The 19679-nt window shown below is 36.8% G+C and overlaps 1 protein-coding gene across 5 annotated transcripts in view; it reads left to right on the top strand.

Moving 5' to 3' along the window:
• The window catches only part of CDH13 (cadherin 13), a 508761-nt gene that overhangs the window by 346750 nt on the left and 142332 nt on the right, over positions 1-19679 (top strand). For all 5 annotated transcript variants that reach the window (XM_074582826.1, XM_074582825.1, XM_074582824.1 and 2 more), the window contains one exon: positions 7567-7745. In XM_074582826.1, the coding sequence (XP_074438927.1) occupies positions 7567-7745 (179 nt within the window). The remainder of the gene's footprint in view (positions 1-7566; positions 7746-19679) is intronic.

The following is a 19679-nucleotide window of genomic DNA, read 5'->3' as shown; positions in this document are numbered from 1 at the left end:
CTTTATTTCCTGTGCTTTTTATGATTGACTTTTAGTGCTAGCCAAACTCCAGAGGGAATGTGGGTCCTCTGTGTTTTCTGAGTGTGCCTAGGGCTGAATCTTACTCTCTGTGTGTTGAATAGCTATTTTTTCACACATAAATCACTGTTCTGGCGTAGTTGCCTGCTGTGAGATGTTCAGTGCATATCATCATTTACATTAAACCATTTACTTCAAGAGAATGTGTTATATTGCTTTATGAATTATGTTATCTGACATATAAGATTATGTTATGAATTGTCAGTTAGAATATTAGAACAGTGGGACTTTTTATAGCTTATGGTCATGATCCAAGAAGTAATTCGTGCCTTTTCTTAATAGACTTCACTGTTCAAAAGGGAAGCAGACATGAGAGTGCGACGCTTTTACTACTGATCCAGAACCAAGGCAGAATCCTAGTTAAGAAAAAAATCTTGGGTTATTTGCTTAAATCTGTAGCCTGTTCATATCTGGAGGAAGAACATTATTTTTTTTTCATCTACAGCTCTGTTTTTTAAGTTCTGTTTCACTAAATTTGTGATTTCCAGTCCATCTGAAGAAGGCTGTAGGTGAACAAGTGTGAAGACTTCCCCATGCCTGAGCAAAGGTGGCTTGTTTCCTGAAGGGGTAACAATGATGTCAAGTAGAACTGTTTAGGAGAAGATGGAGTTACAGTAGGTATAATTTGGTGAGGAGCTTCTTACAGCAGCAGAGCAGTCACTATTCCTCTCCGAATTCCCTTGTTCCTGTTATTTGGAGATTTAGATTCACGTTTAAGAAAGGATAAACTTGCTTCTGGAACACATCACAGCACTTTCCTTTCTCAGGAACCCGGTGTGTTAAAACCTGGTGTGTAAAAAACAAACAAACAAAAAAACCACAACCCTTTTATTTTTTCAATTTGAAAAGTTAGGTTTTTTTTTTAAAGTTGAGGAGTTTGACGTGTACTCTGAAATAGAGAACGTTTCCATCAACCAGCCCCGTTCCTCTTACATAAAAGCCATTAATAGCTATGTCACCACATGTCAAGGTCTCTGTTGTTACTTCTCTACCTGTATGTGTTCAGATGAGGGGGAAGCTTAATAAGTAGTACACTTGGCATAGAGAAAAACCAGCCTCTTGCTTTCCCTTGATGGACTGACTGCTTGGGAATAGTTTTTATTTTTGAGTTTGAACACAGATACGCGATGAAAACAATCTAGCGCATAAAAATAAGAAGCCATCAGAATAAGTTAAATTTTAGCATGTATTTCTATCCATCTGTCTGGCAGTCCGTCCCTCAAAACTTTTGAATTCATCCCTCAATTTCTACTAATTTTCTCATAGGGATAAAGTTGTCTGAAGGAATACCTTAAATTCATGTAAGTCTCATGAAAATAAAAGATAAAAAGATCCTATTAATGGTCTTGCTAGGAATGACTGACTTTAGCTACTGTAAGACGTCATCTTATTCGTCCAGGAGATGAGCCTTTGGACAATACCAGATAGGAAATAGAACTTCATTGATTTTACTCCTCATGGAACTGTCTATTTCATGCTATCTGTAATCTATTTCGTGCTATCCATAGTTTATAACACTACATGCAATATTTTTTTTTTGTGAGGGGAGACTGAACAGTGTGTAAAATGTTATGCCAGTTGGGGACCACAAGTTTCATATTTTGTACAACACAAGATCTGTGATGCGGATCTTAGTATTATTATGAAAGAATAACACTCTTTTTACTTGCTTCATAATTTCTCCTATCTGCACACCGTAGAGTTTAATTTTCAGTGTACTTTTGCTACGACAAACATCTCATAATCTAGTATGTACTGATAATACATGCATGATTTGGGAATCTTTGGTGGGGCTAACAGTTTTTAGTGTTTTCACCCAACAATTTTACCCTAAAGAAACAAACATTCCTAGCACTAGAGACAAAGCACAATGTACCAAAGTGGCATCCATGTCATATAACTTCAACTAATGCAAATTCGTTTACTGACGTTTCATATATCAATGTCTTCCCTGGAGCAGCAGATACCTGAAAGCTCTTAACATCATTTTCCGTCATGTGACGTCAAGTTTATTATTCATTCCACAAGTGACAGTTCACCAGTGCACCTCTCTACTCCTGCTGACTGCAGTACGTTGGCATGCCCAGCGTATTGATCAGTGATGACCTCTAAACTCTAGTTTAAAAAGTATACACATACCCGGAATTTGCCAGACATCTAAATTGACAATGTGAAAAAGTCCTGCAGGGTTGAAAATTATTGCCCTACGTAAATACAAGATATGCTAAAAGACTGAACTCATTAATTCTTACTAAATGTCTTCTCTATTGAGCAAGGCCTTCAAGTTTTTAATAACCCGCATAAGTTAATAACTGTAGTTGTAATTCAAATGCACTTGATTGGAGCCATAATAGACCTTTCTTCTTGTATTTGTTTTGCTTCCCTGGGGCTTGTTGTCTTTAAAGTACAAAATGACATGAAACATGTAATTAGTTATGATGAGTATAGTAGTCAGAATGATACCCTCTTTTGCTCCATTTTCTGATAGTTGATGTCTTTTTTTTTCTGTCACAATAAATGTAATGTGCTCTAGAGATATAAGTAACCCTCTTGATTTCTTCCTTTTTCATCCCATTTTTCATTCTTTGTTCTCCTTCTCCGATTAAAATAGCTTTACTTTTTGAAAGTATGCCATTGTACAGCTGATTATGATCAGTGTTCAGAGGTACATCTGAACTTGTGAAGAAGGTGGAAATAAATCTCAGCAATCCAGTCACGTTAATTAGGAAAGTAAACCTTTCACTTTCTATAGCACACGTAGAAGACTTTTAATGACCTGAGAGAGAGAGACTCACAGAAAGACTCACAATACAGCAGAGACACACAAAAAGAGTGAAAATAACACGAGAACACGCCAGTGGGAAGTTTTTTAGCACTGTAGCTCTCAAACTTATAAACAGTTGAGTCCTTACACTGCATATTATTTTAATGTTAGTATTCAAATTTAGAGTCGTCTTTTTAAGGCTGTAGGCTTGAGACTCTTGTTCGTATTTAATCAAGCCAGAAATAGGCCTCACTTCCACTACGTTCTAGTCCTTTTTGTAAACCCGGCAGCTGAATGTAATAAATAAATAAATAAAAGGCATAGGGAAGTAGCAGTAATCTCATCCATCAGCTGAACTGTTGCTGATGTTCTCTTGGCATCTTGACAGAAAAAAAGGCACCAACAAAAAAAAAAAAATAAGAAAGAAAGAATAGAAAGGTTATTAAGAGGTAAATAAGAGAAAGAAATGCCAAGGAGCTTTTCCCAAGAACCATCTGCTCCAATCACCACAAAATTGTGCAAGCATTGTGTTTTACTTCTTAATGCCTGAGGGGAGTTTTTTGCCAATATTTCCAAGCCAAGTTACAGGCCAAATGAGCAATCAACAGATTGATAGCTGCAGCCTCTGGAGCAATGACTTGGCTAGTGGGATATATGTCTGATCAATGAGGAACTCTGGGAGGTGCAAGTCGAGGTTTTGAGTGATTATGGTAATAGTGAAACTGCCCAGAAGGTGTGACAAATAAACCATGAATATTGAAATATACCAAGGCGTAACTGTACCTTTACTGAGAGGGACTGCCTCAACGAGGATCTGCACATCATTGGCAGAACTATAAAGTTGCTGATTTTGCAGACGTTTCTTTCTCAGCTTGATAAGTTAATATATATTGTTTAACATGATAATGTAGCAAGCTGTTGTTTTGTGGTTTGAAAGCCAGCTGCATTTGATTGATGCCAGGAATGGAAGTATTTATAAAATGACACTGAATTAGAAGTAGTCAGTTTATGGGTCTGGGGAAATGAATCTTTTATGAAGAATAAAACTTTATGATGAAGGAGTAATACTGAGGAAGTGTGTATCTTGAATTAAACTCTTTTGGACCGAATGTATGCTGTAGAGCATTTTGAAATAAAAATTTGTGTCTCTGTTTTTAGGAAAGAGATTTCTATAAACATCGTCTCAATCCCAAATGTGTGGTTATGTGTGTTCTCTGTGTGAACACCTCAACTGGGATAGGAAAGTTCTTCCCTGGAAATGTAGCTGTCAGACTTCTCCAAAAGGTCCCTGGAATATATTTTAGCTGCTGGTTTACAGCTGTTGAGATTTTTGAGGCATCAACCACAAATACTAGCCCATTCTAGGTTTTTGTATATGTGGGGGTTTCCATTTATTTTGTTTTGATGGAATAGAATATAGAGGAGGTACCACTGTGCTTTGAAATGAATGGACAGCATTGAACTCCAGCTAGTTTGCAAACCTGCTTGTGAGCACAAGCGCGCAAAGGATATGTTTCTGAGGACAAGCCATTGTCAGCATGGCTGCAGAAGCCTGGCACCAGCTCTCAGCTCAGTACAAGGGCTTATTTTTTGTTTCCAGCCGCAGTATTCAGCAGCTCCTCTGTTGTTGCAGCGATGTAAGCATTACAGGTGATGTTTAAAGAGGTGTAGTTTTCTGTATTGATGTTCCTGAACAGAAAACAGGTACAACCTTATATAGACTGTACTAATGCATAACAACATCTAAAGACAACCCCAAATTTAATACGCATTTTTGTATCTGTACATGAACTTGTGAGAATAGGATAACTTTTACTTAAATGTAAATGCCACTTTGATGGTAGCTAGAAACCAATATCTCAAAGCTTTTGACAGAAGCAACACAGAAACAAATGGATCTAATTCTCTACAGCTTTCCTTCTGGAGCTAGAATTTCTATGCAAAATGAATGTAAAATTCTGCTCTTCTGAGTTGCTGGAATTTCTTATCTGTATGCACCAGAGGAATGATTGCATAGAACCAGATCATGTCCCCTGAGTTGAAAGGTTAAAGAACTGCAGCTGGCAAATCAGAATCAGATTCAGCCATTGTCTTAAGCTGGTTTTATGCCAGAGTAACTAGAGATTTGGGGATTTCCATCAGATCTTAAAATCTACAGTGCCTTCCCCATTCATATAATCAGAAATATTTCAGTAGAACAGTCTAGGACAACTCTTTTAATAGGATTTCTACCTGAGTATATATTTTAATCAGTTTCTAAATCACTGCTGAGCATCAGCTGCTCTAATAGATTACTAAGGGTAGCAACTGTATATTCATTTAAGTAGAGTCTAATGTACTTGAGTAGAGCATCTTATTAAATTGCATTTTTCAGGAAAGAGTTGCGTACCAAAACTCATTGAATTTCACTTGTACTTGGGCGCTCTTTAAGATCCCTTGAATATTTGCCTTAATTTTTATTTATTTCACTGAACTCTTGTGACTTAGATCTTCATGAAACACATTATCTAATATGAATATAAATAATCTTCTCGAAATATGATAAATCTCTAAAAAAAAAATAGCGCAGCGTGTTGTACTTGTGAAAAGAGGGTGAATCTTCATTCTTCAAAACAGAAACCTGCTCTTTTTTCTTCTGAAAAAGTCTCAAACAAAGTAGGTGAAAATATCAGGGCTAGGATCATCTTGTAATATGGGAAAACATGGCATGGTATCTATTGGTAAGCTTCTTTTTGAGCTGTCTGACCTTTAATCACTGGTGAATAAAACCAACACGCTGTCAGATCTCTGTTATTTTTCTCCAGAGGGTAACTCTGCCTGAAGTAGCAATGAAGCAAAACCTTTGAGAGCTTATATTCAAGGTCACTACATCAAGAGTCAATACTTTGTACTCCGGGAAGTACAGCAAAAGGAAAAAAGAAGAAACATATCTAAACAAGCCAGTTGTGTTTGCTTAACAGTGAACCAGGCAGTTGCTATGTCAGGCTATAAGTGAAGCTGGGTTTGTTTGTACTTTTACCACAATCTTTCATTTCTATTTGAGTTTTAAGTGATCTGTGCTTCAAGACCTTCACAGAGAATATAAACTCACTGTTTATCGTTGTACATGAATGATACGTATTTCTGTTCTGCAGGCACTTCCAATGTAATGTCTTAGGCCTTGTTTGTACCAGGGTTTTTAATCACTTGGGGTTATTTTGCCACAAAAGGCTACATGGATACTGAGAACAAATCATATAGTCTTACGAACCTGTAAAGAAATGAAAATGTTGTATTTGAAATGTTTTTCCTCATCATATTGCTTGCCTACTGGAAGTCTGTGGGGGAAGAGAAAGGGTTAGCCACCACATCAGAATTAATCTCTAAACGGAATTGTAACTAAGTTCAACATTGTGATTCACACATTAGATAATAGTGTTTCAGTGCTAAGTTACTTAAATGTAAATCATATAGTTGATGGAATTTGATAAATTGATTTAGTTGGAATTTTTAGGCAAAAGAATGGACAGCTTCCTAGATTTCTTATTTGTTTGAAGTTTGCTAATACCTTTTGCATCAATTTTTTACTTAACTTTGATCCACCATTGAAACTAGTTTGTTGATTTGATCATGACTTTTTTGTTATTCGGTAGGATTTTATTCTTTCTTCAGGTTAATACTACCAGAAATACTTGAGTTTTGATGTAACGATGTGTTACTTTTAGTTAGATTTTTTTAAAAATGATGCTTACATTCATACCTATAAATGAACCGATTAAGAAATTGTAATGGTCTAAGGGTGAATATCTCACCGTTCAGCCCAAGTGACTAATTGCTTCCTTTCTTTGGTTCTCAATGTACTGTACGAAGCAAATAAAAGAATGCTATGAGAGAATTTTGTAGGCTGTGGCAGCCTCTGGTGTTCCTGTCTAAGGGAAAGAAAAAGACTTGAACCTGTGATGCAGGACTATGTGTTCCACTAGCTAAGTAGAGAATTGGCAGCATCCAGGTTCTCCTGTATTAACTGTGACGTGGAAGAGTGAGGTTTCTCCTCTGTACATCATTTAGGAATCCGTGCAGTCAAGGACATTTGCCGTATTTCACTCTGTAGCAGGACTGCAGGCTGTAGGTTTTCATGTTAAAAAAACCTTCATCACTTGAAGGATAGCCTGGCAATAGAGGTGTGGTGGGTTTTGGGGTTTTGCGTTTGGTTTCTTTTATTGAGGCTGATACAGCAAGCCCATAAATCTGTACAAATTGAAATTAGAATAATGTAGGCTTTAATCACTACAAAATTTCTTTTTGACAGAAATTATAATGTCCAGCTAATTCTGAAATTGTGCAAGACTTTAAAGTGAAAATAGAGATCTTTATCTTATTTCAGCATTGTCATCCTCATTATAAATATCCTGTAGACTTTCTAGAATTTAAAGTGAAAAAGATACATCTGTAGTTCATTTAGTGAAATGCAGTTAATATGAGTGGCAACAAAGCACTCAAATATGGGGAACTTATATTAGAGTCCTATGTCTGCTGCAAACCAGAAACACTAGTCGTTTGGTGTTGTCTCAGTAGCAAGTTAAAATAATACAAATGCGAGTACAGACTAAACATCAGGTGAAACTACTCAGTGGTCTTGATGAGATAATTATGTATTGTACCCACCTGGTTCTTATATGTGCAGGCAGCATAATTTCACCTGTTGTTGGTAACTGCATTCTGTTGTCTGTCCACCTTTCCCTTAGGAACGACGGTGATGCGTATGACAGCATTTGATGCTGATGACTCCAGCACAGACAATGCTCTTCTGCGGTATAACATCCTCAAACAGACACCTACCAAACCATCTCCAAATATGTTCTATATTGACCCAGAAAAGGGAGATATTGTTACAGTCGTGTCACCTGTACTGTTGGATCGTGAGGTAAGTGAACGTTTTGCTGTTGCCAGTCTGACATTTTAATGTTTGTGCCTGTGCCTATAATCTTGTTCTGTGATGTGAAAAGAGGTTCAGAGTACTCCAGCGATGGGGATTCAGAAGTTCAACTGTGAGGAGTCTTTTAAGAGTTTTGTTTATTTCTTATTTGGATTTAAGAAGTTATATACTCTGATCAATATTTATAAATCTAGTAGTTCATAATTTCTGGGCAAGACATCTAGTGTTGGATGATGAGAGCAAAGGTCTCAGGAATAAGTAGAATTCAACTTAGAGTTACCAAAAGTCGAAAAAAACCCCAAACCTAATTGTGTATATAGTTTGCTATGAGATTGTTACAGTTTGGTGCTTTAAATCCTTTTCTAGCATTTTCTTTTTATTGAGTGGACTTAATGGACTGATTAACTTGGTATTCCATAGGCAAAAAATGAAAATACAAAAAAGGAATAGTAAAGGAACAGTAGTCTGCGTGTGGTTTTAAGGTGAATTACCGTAGTGCCAAAATCTATGTTTATTATAGATCATTAACATTATGAGAACATAAATTGATAGCAAAAAAAGCTTAGGTATGATCATTTCACGTTCAGAAGATAATAAAGTAGAGACAATATGTTAAGCCAAAGGTTTAGTTATCAGAATATATTGAGATCTGGGCATCAGTACAATGATGACCTAAACATTTACGCTATAAATCCTTTGATTACGAAGCCCTGTGTGCATCTAGGTTCCTGGAGACGACCAAGTTCTTTTCTTGCAGGCTGTTTCAGATACATGGTGATTTACTGAACTTGTCTTCTAAGTTGGTTAGATTCAGGACCGTCCAATGTTCTCAATATTCAGCATGTTATTTCTCATTTTAACCTGATGAAAATGATGCCTGCTCTACTTCCCATTTTAGGTGAGTAGTTTTCCTGCAGGCTTTTCCAACAGCGAATATTTAATGGGTAAAACAGAGGCATGTTCCAGACACACAGTGCAGTAAAACTAAGGTCTGGGCCTATAGATCTGTCTTTTAAGTTTAGAGAGATTCCAGTTCTTTCACAGTTGTATGGCTGGCCAAAGAATCACGCCCAAGTTAAGTTTTATATAATCACTACCTTTTTGCCTCGTTTCCCTTCTAAATTCGTAGTTTCAGTTCAAAAGCTTTGTACTGTTTTCTAAAGTCAGTTTAGGTATTTTTATTCCTAATAGATAACCATTCCCCAGATTAAACCAATTTACTTGAAATTAGAAAATCAATGGAAGGGAATGAACATGCTTGCTTTTCCTAGTATCTTCCAAAGGTCACTGGTGATTCATGAAATAATGATGCTGTCTCCATACAAGAAGTCTGGCCTCAATCGAACGGGTATTACGGCTGGGTAGCATATACTGAAATCAAGATGTGAAATCCTCATGATTTTTAATAATAATCGATTCAATACCTTTCCTTTGAAGGTGACATGGCTAGCTGCAGTCTTGTTGAAACTGCAAAGTAATTTTTGTTGTTGCTGCAAATGTTTTATGTTTGTTATGAGCCAAAATGTAGGGCTGTGTAAAAATTTAACACTAAAAACAAGCATTATCTGCAGTTGAAGTCTAGTCTAATAATGTCTTGTCAGGTGAAAGGCTTGGGAAGAAGTAGTGTTTTCCATTTCCTCACATGATGCCCTGTGTTGTGCTCTCTGTCATCTTTGTGGGTTCAGCCTCTTCTCCCCCTTCCTCTTTATGTATGTCTTGTGTAGAAACTGGTAGTTATGCTTCCCTTTTTAATCGGTGGAGTTAGCCATTCATGGTCAAAGATGTATCAACTTCTATTTTTAACCGTAATAGCAGCTTTTAGGGACAAGCGGCATAATGATCCTATTTGGAACAATTCTAGGTACCAACATAATCTTGATACTAATAACTCTTACGTATTTCTATGTAGCTCATGAAATTGAATTATTGTAAAAGAATTGTCTGCCTCAGGTGGAGAGAGACAGGAGTAACGTACGGAGGAGGAAATGTCTGTCTAGCTACTGCTTAGGGAATAAGGTATCTGTGCATTCCCAGGCTTGGAGAAGTGGCTTTCAGGATGCTAGAAAGTTGGTGGGCAGGAGGGAGTGCTATATGGCAGTCCTCTGTAGGATGGCAGCTGATATTAGTCCCTTATTGTTATTATATTTTCTCTCATGAGCCTTTGTAGATTTTAAATGTTTTGGCTGTTTATCACAATCATCTATGAAAGTGTGTTGTAGAAACATGGGACAAAGAAACAGTCTTTCCCCTGAAAGCCTTGCTAGCTAGTAGGCGTGTAACATCAGAGGACAAAAAAATGTAGATCAACTGTCGCAATCGACAGTTGGACGAAGACCACATGAAGCACCATTTGTGAACAGGAGAGAGGAATGCTTTTACCTCCTCAGTTCTCTTAGCCTTCTTTTGCTGGCATCTCAGTGGAGAATATATTATAGTAGACATGCATAGGGAATAGCAAGCTTTTTTGTTAATGTTTTCCATTACTTGGAAAATGGATGTGGAACAACTCAGCTGATCCTTTTTGATGACTGGGATTTGAGTCAGCAGTATTTGCAGGTAACTGGCTGTAGCTCATGAAGGTACAGGTGGTATTTATATGGGGTGGGGGAAGGTGCATTTCTGCTGGGAAGTTCCACAGCTCCAGAAACTGCAAAAATTGGTCCTGGTAAATCTGATTATTCGTGACTGCCAATTCAAATTAGCAGCTTCTCTTAGGATTTTCCTTAAACTTTAAATTGGGTCATTTGCCCGTGACTTTTCTGTCTTTTGCTAGCTCTATTTATTTTCTATTTGAATCTTAAAAGTGAGTACCAGTCAAAAGTGGATTATTCTTAGTTGGTCCTTGTAGATGTACTGTTTAAAACTGTATTAGCCCTGGACACCAATTAAGAAGCTGAATTGAAGTAAAAATTTTTCTAGGATGGACTTGGAGAAAAGGGAGAAAACTATTTCTCGTTAATCCTATGTATATGCACCAGAGGTTGAGATGAACTGTTTCAAAGCATGTTAAAACACTGATTAAAATTACTCATGTTTTCATCTCTTTTAGTAAGTTTTACCACTGCCTGGATCTTGATGCTTTTGGGAAACTTTACATTTTATTTAAGACAAATTAAAATATTATAAATTGTTTGGGGTTTTGTTTTGGTTTTTATTTTAAGCATAATTTATTTCATATTTGTGCATCAGAGGGAACAGGAGACTGGGGGTATTGCTTAGTGGGAGATACTGAGATGTGGAGATACAAGGCATCTGGAAGGCTTTACCCATACTACATAGTCCATATTATTTTTTCCATGCTTCACCATTTTCAGAAAAGTTGCTATGGCATAGCCTCAGAAATTCTTGTTTCAGTGCAAAGAATCAAAATACAGGTATTTACCCTAAAGTAAAATTAAGTTTGACTATCTAGAGAGCTCAGGTTTTATATCCAATTGAATACATGTGGGAGAATCTTAGCATCCATAAGTAAACATCCAGGTTAATAATTTTAAGGAGATGAAAATCAAATCAAATCAAACATTCTTTTCTGGTAATACTTTAGAATTAAAAGTAAATTCTAAGTGGACAATTTTAAAATAAAACAAAAATTAAAAGAAAGGAAAAGGGAAATAATTGACTTGTTTCTGGTGACCCTCAAACGTGCATCTGCTTGTTCTTTTAGCTACAAGTATCAGCTCAACATGAAGACAATTTTTGTGAAATTCCTACAGGCCTTCAAAATTTCTTTTTCTGTGACTGGTGTTTATTAGGTCGCTTGCTAAACTGAGAGATGGGAGTGCTTCCTGGTGTGTTAAGTGACCTCTCCTTCAAAGGCTATTCCAAAGTTCTGCACATAAAGCAGCAGCAGGAGTATGTAATGTGAAAGGCCTCACTCTCTTTTTTAGGGTTGTTTTCTTTCTTGCGCTATCTAGAAAGAGAAAAGTTGTCTTAGGCCTTTTCTTTGAGTTGCCTGTCTGCCTTCAGGTCCCCAACTTAGCTATTTTATTTTTTTAACTTCGGCAGTAATTGAATGGGTGTTTGATTTAGCATCTATGGGTGACAGTGTGCGCTTTGGAGATATTTCCATAATATATTATCACCTACAAAAGCATTAAGCAAAAAAGTCATTCTCTCCTGTATGCAGAAAAAGCGTATGTAGGAAAGCCACAGATTGCATCCAGCAAGCTGCTTGAGTGCTTTTGATTTCTATTGACATCTGCCAAGGGAAGCAGAGTGCTTCATGCCTCCAAGGAAAGACTCAGCACCATGCAGGATTTGTATGGCCTGAATCTACCAGCATATTTTTATTTATAAATTTTTCAGATTCAAAATTGTTTCCAAAAGTGCATGATCCTCAGGGTTTGCAGTGAAACTCAGATAATTTCTCAAAGAACATCTATTTTCATTTTCAGAAGGCAGGTAAGGACGTATTTTTGAAGATTAATGTGAGTTTTTTTCTTGTGGGAGTTAGGCATCCTTGAATGTGTCAGCAATAAAGATTGAGGAGTGTTAGGAGGCAAATTATACCTCCAGGTATCCACTGGAGAATACATTTTGATCCATAAATTCAGAGAAGAAGGATGCCCTCCATCAAAGTGTATGGTCTAAATGACCCAAAATACAGCACAACAGAAAAAAAGAAAAGAGGGAGAAAAAAAAAAGAGGGGGAAGAAGAATTAAAAAAAAAAAAAAAAGGAGAAAAGAAACCTTGAGGAAATGTCCTGAATTTTGTATTTCAGGGATGGAGAGTCCATTTCAAAGCGACACTTCCAGAAAAATAACATTCCTCACGTGCATAGGAGTAGAAAATGCTCATACTCTTATAGAATCAACTCTTAAATTTCTTATATGGATCAGTAATCATTTTCTCTGCTTACTCACAATGCTATTTTGCCAGTTTTACAGACCCCTCTGCTCTGCAGGAAAGTAGCTGTATTATTAGTATAAATTTTATATGACTAAAGTACTATAAGAAAGCTGCCACAACAGTTGCTTAAGTGAAATATTTACTTCACTTCTCACAGTTTGAGGAGTAATATGCTTTTGCTTTTGATAGGAACTGCTGTGCTTAATTTGAATTAAAGTTAGCAAATACTTTGAGATATCTGCTACATGCTGGACTATACGCTGTCACATATGCTTTTAAGCACCTCTTCTCAAGAAAACCAATTCAAGTATTCTGTGATTCTGAGAAACCCTGGGCTAGATTCAGTTAAATGAAACGTATGTTCTCCAGCGTGGCTGACACTTGGTGTACCTGCACAAGCCATGCCACCGTTTCAGTGAGCAACTGCTATATTCTGTAACCATTTGAACCAATCTTGGTACATCAATCTGACATTATTTGAATGACATATACCTTTCCCTCTCTTTATTACGTGGAAACATGGAGCTGAAAGCTTTATGCCATCAATGGTGAGAAACCTGGATAACATTAGCCCATCCTGCTCATGTTTATGTGGACCGCTTGTAGTAACGTAATAGCTGGCTGAGCCTCATGCTTAACTGGATGGCTCTAAGCTTTAAACAACAACTGCAACAAAAAGCAGTGTATAACAACTAGCAAATACCCATTCCTATCCATACATTGATGAATGACTGTACAGCATCTAGCAATTTTTCAAGTCAACAGCAGCCCACTGATATATATTCACCAATACACTGCTCGCATGAAGGAATGAACACTTGCATAAATGTTCTTTAGAGTATTCAACCAGTTCTGCTGTGATAAGTAAATCACGGCGCTCCTGTTGATAGGGCTTAAGTTCTCTGACAGGGTAGCAGTAGGAAATAGAAAAAGCTTGTCCACTTCTGCAGACGGACACTACCCTCTTTATCCATATTTTCCATTTTGGAGATATGTGTCTTAAGCAGTCAATATACTTATTACTTACTCGATCTAAATGCAAATGCTGAACCAACAGTGCACTCTCATTTTTAATGAAAAGATATTAATCTTTTCATAAAATGCATTCCACATTTGATCTTCATATTAACCTCTAAAATATTCATATTTACAGTGATTGTGGGAAAGTGTATACCTTGCAGCATACCAGCTCTGAGTTGGAATAATTGTATCATTTTGTCTTGTCTTCTCTGACAGAATTCCCACTTGCACACCTTTAACTTGTTTTGCGATATGGTAAATTCCATGACTAGCTGCAAAACCCTGCGGGCTGCTGGAGCTCCCTCCAAATTCTTGCACTGGCTCCTCTGTGTGGATGGCTGAAGCCACAGCAGGTTTTCCTTGGCAGTCCTAAACTGGTTTGTTGACAACAACGTTGTGGGTAGAAACCCCTAGCCATTACAGACTCCAGATTATCATGCTGCCAGATCTGATGGCCGACATTCACGTGTAGGTGTGCTCCTTTACAATGTCACCCCATATGAACTGGGATAATTGCTCTTAAGCTTTTTAAACTGTAGATTGCAGGTGGGATAAATAATAACCACTTAACAGGCAGAGCTTCTTCAAGGACATGTTTCCCTCCTCTGTGTAGATGAAGCACATGAAATCCCAATCCATCTCTTAAAGGAATCTTTTTCTACCTGCTTTTTCCGTGTTTCCCTCTGATCCTGAGGGAAGAAGAGCGTTCCTAGTTCTTCATGAGGATCTTGGATTTATTTCTTAGGTAGGCTACTGGCTCCTCATTTCTCTAATATGTTATCCACCATAGTATGAAAAACAGGTGATTCTCAACTATTGGGGATTCCAAGCATCGTTTTAAGATATATACTCCCATAATAGCATACTTTCTGGAAAAGCTCCATATTTTTCCACAAAAAGATGTGAATATGAGTTTTCAAACTTGCAGTTCTCTGTAGCTGCACTGAGAAATATTTATGTTCTCCCTCTCATGTTTTGGGATAGGAATGTTGGTATCACTAGCTCCTGTGGCGAAGTTTGCTGATCCTCAATATATGTCACTCACCTAAACATCATGAGTTTCTCTGACACTTATGTATTGCAGAGAGATTTAAAAAATATCATCTTCAAGACACTTAATAAGAGTGACACAAAGCGTGATATCAGCTGCCCATGTACTTTGAATAGAAGCCGGTAACTGAAATGTTATCTTTTTTGGCTAGAGTTTCTTTACTTAAAAAATTGAGAGGAATATTAGCTCTATGGATGTTTAGATGTTAAAATCCCACTGTGACAAATGACTATCTAAGAGGGGAGAAGAAGTGTACTTATAACAAAACAGACTTCAAGTGGCAGATTTTGCAGAGAGAGCTGGTGAATGAGTGAATGCTGGCACATACTCTGCTAGTGCGAAGGGCCCAATGGTCACTACAGTTCGGCTACAATGGAAGACAGTAAAACTTAGAAATTCCAGGTTGGCGACATACCGTGTGTTTTGTAAATGTCTGGGGTTTCAGTTCGGGAAGGAGAGGATTGGAAGGGCCAAAAGGTGAGAAAAATCTGAAAGATTGTCACTGCCCATGGTTTTCAATCCTTTCTTAGGGCCAAGGAATATGACGACAAAAGGTAGAGGTAAATCTATTGATAAATCCCAATACACTCTCTCTTTCTTGCAAATATCCCTAGTTTACAAGCAGGTTTTGCTGTATAGATAAGATGAACTCCTTCTTATTATAGAAGAGTAGTAAGGATGTATCACAGTTAATGCTTGAAAAAAACTTTTTGAGGTTTTTATCTTACAGGTTTGATTTTGCATCAATTATCAATACTTTCAGAATGCTCAGTGCTTAAGATAGCAAAAAGGAAAACATCTGGAAGTTGTCAGTTTACAACCAGCATGACTCAAGTAGAGTTAGTACTGAAAAGTAAATGGAAATTACTTCAAAGTCACTATAGGAAAAATTGCTTAGCTATATCACAGTTGCAGCTCAGAGTCCTTGGGACTATACAAGAGTTACCCCAGAGATGCTTCAGGAGAGGAAGTTTTGTGTGCTTTAGTATGAAAATCAATCACTATTCTTTCTTTTCTCAAAATACAATAAAGCTTTGGAAACCAAGCGATTAACAACTCTACCTTTAGTCAAGAGCAGGATCAAATATATACTTACATACTTGTGACTGTAATCAACACCTAACCCTAATATTGTTGGAAATTCACCAACCGTATATGCATCTGTACGCTCCGTTAACAGCTTGGCAAGGGACAGAATTACCCGGTGCCAGAAATTAGGATTGCAGGCTGGTCATCTTCCCAAGAGAAGACAAAGGAAAGAAATGCCTTAGATTAATGTTTAATACCAAAAAGGAAAAAAGAATCTAGCTATAAAACTGTGGTTTGGGTCCAGATTCCTTAGCCCTTTTTTTTTTTTTTTTTAATAAACATTAAAAAGGTTTTGTCAAATACCTCTATGGTTATTTTTAGTGTTCAGTTAGCATAATTCATATTTCCCAGTGCTGTTATTGTGGGATAATTCCTCTAGCATCAATGGGATGTTGCTTTGGATTTCCCAAATGCCAATCAGATAACAGATTCATCTTTCTCATTTCGTTTTCACTTTCTTTTATCTTGTTTTCTCATGACTTTCTATTTTTAGCGTATATGTAGCAAAAATTATTTAAAATATGCTGTTTTGTAGGAGATTTTATCTTAATACCATCAACGAGAAAATTCTTTCTCTCCAAATTCCCCCTAATTGTACCCATCCTTTGTGCTGGAGTATTTAATTACAGTAACATGAATTAAAAGGAGGGGCAGAAGTGGAGTCAGCTTTTACTCTCAGTCTAACTGTATTCTTCTGGTTTCTGTGAAAACATTAGGTAGCATTTCTTTAGTTGTGTCAACATCCCCTAGTCTTCAGTCTGTACTATTGAGTTATATAAAACTCTATTCAAGGTTAAAAAAACCTCTTAGACTACATGAATGACATTAGTTTTTAGTTTTCTGTTTATATACTCAGTAAATCAATTAAAAGGTAATCTGAGAAGACAGAATGTGAATAATGCTGGTATATTTCATTGAATTATACCTTTTCGTTCTTGGAACAGATAAACACAGCTAAATACAGAGAAATATCCTGAAGAAACATCCCTTTAAAGAGACCTGGGGATGGATAAATTGTTGAATTAAGCACATATAAATCTAAAGAGTCCTGTTAATCAGATTCTCCCCTGCTTCTCTTTTGGATTGGTGAATCCACTAGTATTTCACTTGCGGTACTTTCATGTAACTTTTTGCCTATTTGGTTATTTTGCAAAGTGCAAAAATAGAAATTTTAATTAAAATATAGATGAAACATCCCAGGGAGACTAGTGACAGCCTTTGAATCTGTTTTTAGTTGTAAATGTTGGACATTACATCCATATTGCACATATATAAATATTTCAGAAGCTCAAAATCTAAAGCATAAATGAAGTCGTTCAATCATGTTGTGATTACTGTAAAATTAAAGTTCAATTTACCACAGAAGGGCTAGCCTTTTCTTTATGTATGTTACATACTTTTTTGATATGGCTATGAAAGTTCCCTAAAAGACTGATTTTTCCTTGCTGGAAGATCACTGAATTCTCTGTCAGTGGTCAAAATTCTGCCATTTATGCATATAATTAAGTTCTGCTGATTACTTTTTACAGTTTGTTTTCCTTAATTTGATCTGTCTTGTGTCATAGATATTTTTATTATTTTGTAAGGCAAACTCGATTTCCTTCAGAGAAAAATCTGTAAAGCATCATTCTCCCTGCAGAACAAGTAGAAGCTGACTCCTCCGAGTCCATGTATAAATCACTCTTAAGGGAAGATAATTCTCACTCAGAGAAGTGATTTGTAAACACTTTAAGCTTGTGCCGTATGATACTGCCATCTTCAAGTAGATACCTCTGTCTAAAATATGAATTCTGCTTTGCAGGTTGATAGTACCACGGAGCAGTATTTATGAACGTTGACATTTCTTTTTTTGCCGTACAACATGTGATGACTTCAGACTATGTTGCCTGACACTGCTCATTTAATGATTTTTACAATACTGGACCACAACCTGCCCTAGATGAAGTGTTATTTTCAACATCAGAATTTACTATCCTCGCCACCTTAATTTTTCTTTCTAATATTTATGCTAGGATGTTGCCTTGCATAAAGTTTGAAAGTACACTTACACGGGCCAGAAAACATACACGCTACAGATGAAATGCATGGTAGTGCCGAAAGGGGAAGAGATTTACAGTCTTCGAAATGGGGATAATTCCACTGCCAATCTGAAAATATTTCAGCTTTAAAGGGACTGCAACAGAAAAGAGGCCCTAGAATCTGACCTTTGCTTCTGCAGTGGAGGGGGAGTAAATTTTATTCCAAATGTATGTCAATTTAATAAACATCTGTCATGTATATTTAAAACTGCTGTTTCAGGATTGTAATTATATAATCTGAAAATAAGTCCTCCTCAAAAGCGAATTGAAGTGACAGGCTGAAGAAAATGAAACATGACATCGCTCGTTCTCCTTCCGTCCTAGAGCTAAAATTTAAATTAATTTTCTTCTTGTTGTCAGAAAGTATTTTAATTGGAAATTATTTTTGATTGCAGTTTTCAGAGAGAAATGGGATTCTTCCCATTTCGTGTGTACAGAAGTTGTTCGGTGTCTCCATAATATTTTACTAAGTTAATCATTTGCAGATATTTTAAATAGTTGACGGCTGTACTGGTAATTCTAAAGGTTAAAAAAATTAAAAAACCTGAGATAAACATAAAGATTTTTTACCTTTTTTTTTTTATTATTCCTCAGCATGTTTGCTTACAGCCATGTTGTGTTTGTTGCTATAGTTACCTGCTTGTTGGGGACAATGAATATTTGATATTAGCAGTAACTAGGCTGTAAAAATTAGATATGCTGCTTCAGTTCAATTTAGGTTTATCGCAATTTTTTTTACGGCTGAATTTCCTTTTAAAATGTTGAAGGAAAGTTATGGAGCCATATTCTTATGGGAGCTACAAGTCTCTATAGCCCTGTAAGTTCATTCACACTCATTCCACAGTCCTCTGATGAACTGAAAGATCCTAATTAAATTTTCTTCCAATATACTTCATTTTCAGCTTTCAGGCCTCCTATAACAGGAGTTTCTCCTATTAATATCTTAATCTAAATATCACAGAGGACAATCGTAGTCATGCCATGGCCATCACAAATGGTGGCTTTCTGTGCTGAAACTGAGGGAGCAAATAGAGGTGTTTGGCCTAATATCTCACTTATGAATTATTTCTGGTTTGGTATAATGCTTTTTTGACACCTGATTCAGCCATCACCAGATGCTGAAGCACCAGAAGGTACAGGAATGCAGCTCTAAATAGCTATCCAGGTAACAATTCAGTGGAGGTTGCACATTGGAGAGAAAAAAGGTCTGCATAGTAAGAAAAGAATATGTGGGTTTATTAGAAAAATTACAAGATCGAAGCTGTTTCTCCTTTGACATTTACCTTAGCATTGGCACTTTACTCTGTGCAGGAAACTCTTTGGCAGAAAGAGTGACTTAAGGAAAAATGTTGCTGTGAGACATGTTTTCATGCAATACTATCTCACCCATGAGAAGTGACAGAAATCCTGTTGACTGCATTATCTTTCATTACCCTAATTTCTGTTGCCTTTGAAATTTCTGAATCATCTCTGTGTACTTTCATTAATGTATCCTTGATAAAATACGAAACTTATAGAACAGACAAACTGAAGGGAGATCACAGTTTCCCTAGAGAATTTCTGCCTTTTAAATGAACCATGAGTGACAGATGGTAAGTGCTGAAATGAGAGAGAGAGTTTTTCAGGGGAATTTGTCAAAAGTGTACCTCTAATATCTGGAAGTGCAGAGATTTCCGCTAATGCGATTCAACGTTTGAGAATACAAGAGAAAGACAGTAAAATCTGTGCTGATGGTAATAAGCGTCTGAATTAGGCTTTCTTGAGGTAACTGGAAAGTTGTCTCCATTGGTACTTTGCAGCGGGTCCGAGGCAGCTGTGCAGCCGAACAGGGGAAT

This window comes from Larus michahellis, chromosome 4 (assembly GCF_964199755.1).
Source record: "Larus michahellis chromosome 4, bLarMic1.1, whole genome shotgun sequence".
NCBI lineage: Eukaryota > Metazoa > Chordata > Aves > Charadriiformes > Laridae > Larus > Larus michahellis.
This window is presented reverse-complemented; position numbering and strand designations above follow the sequence as displayed.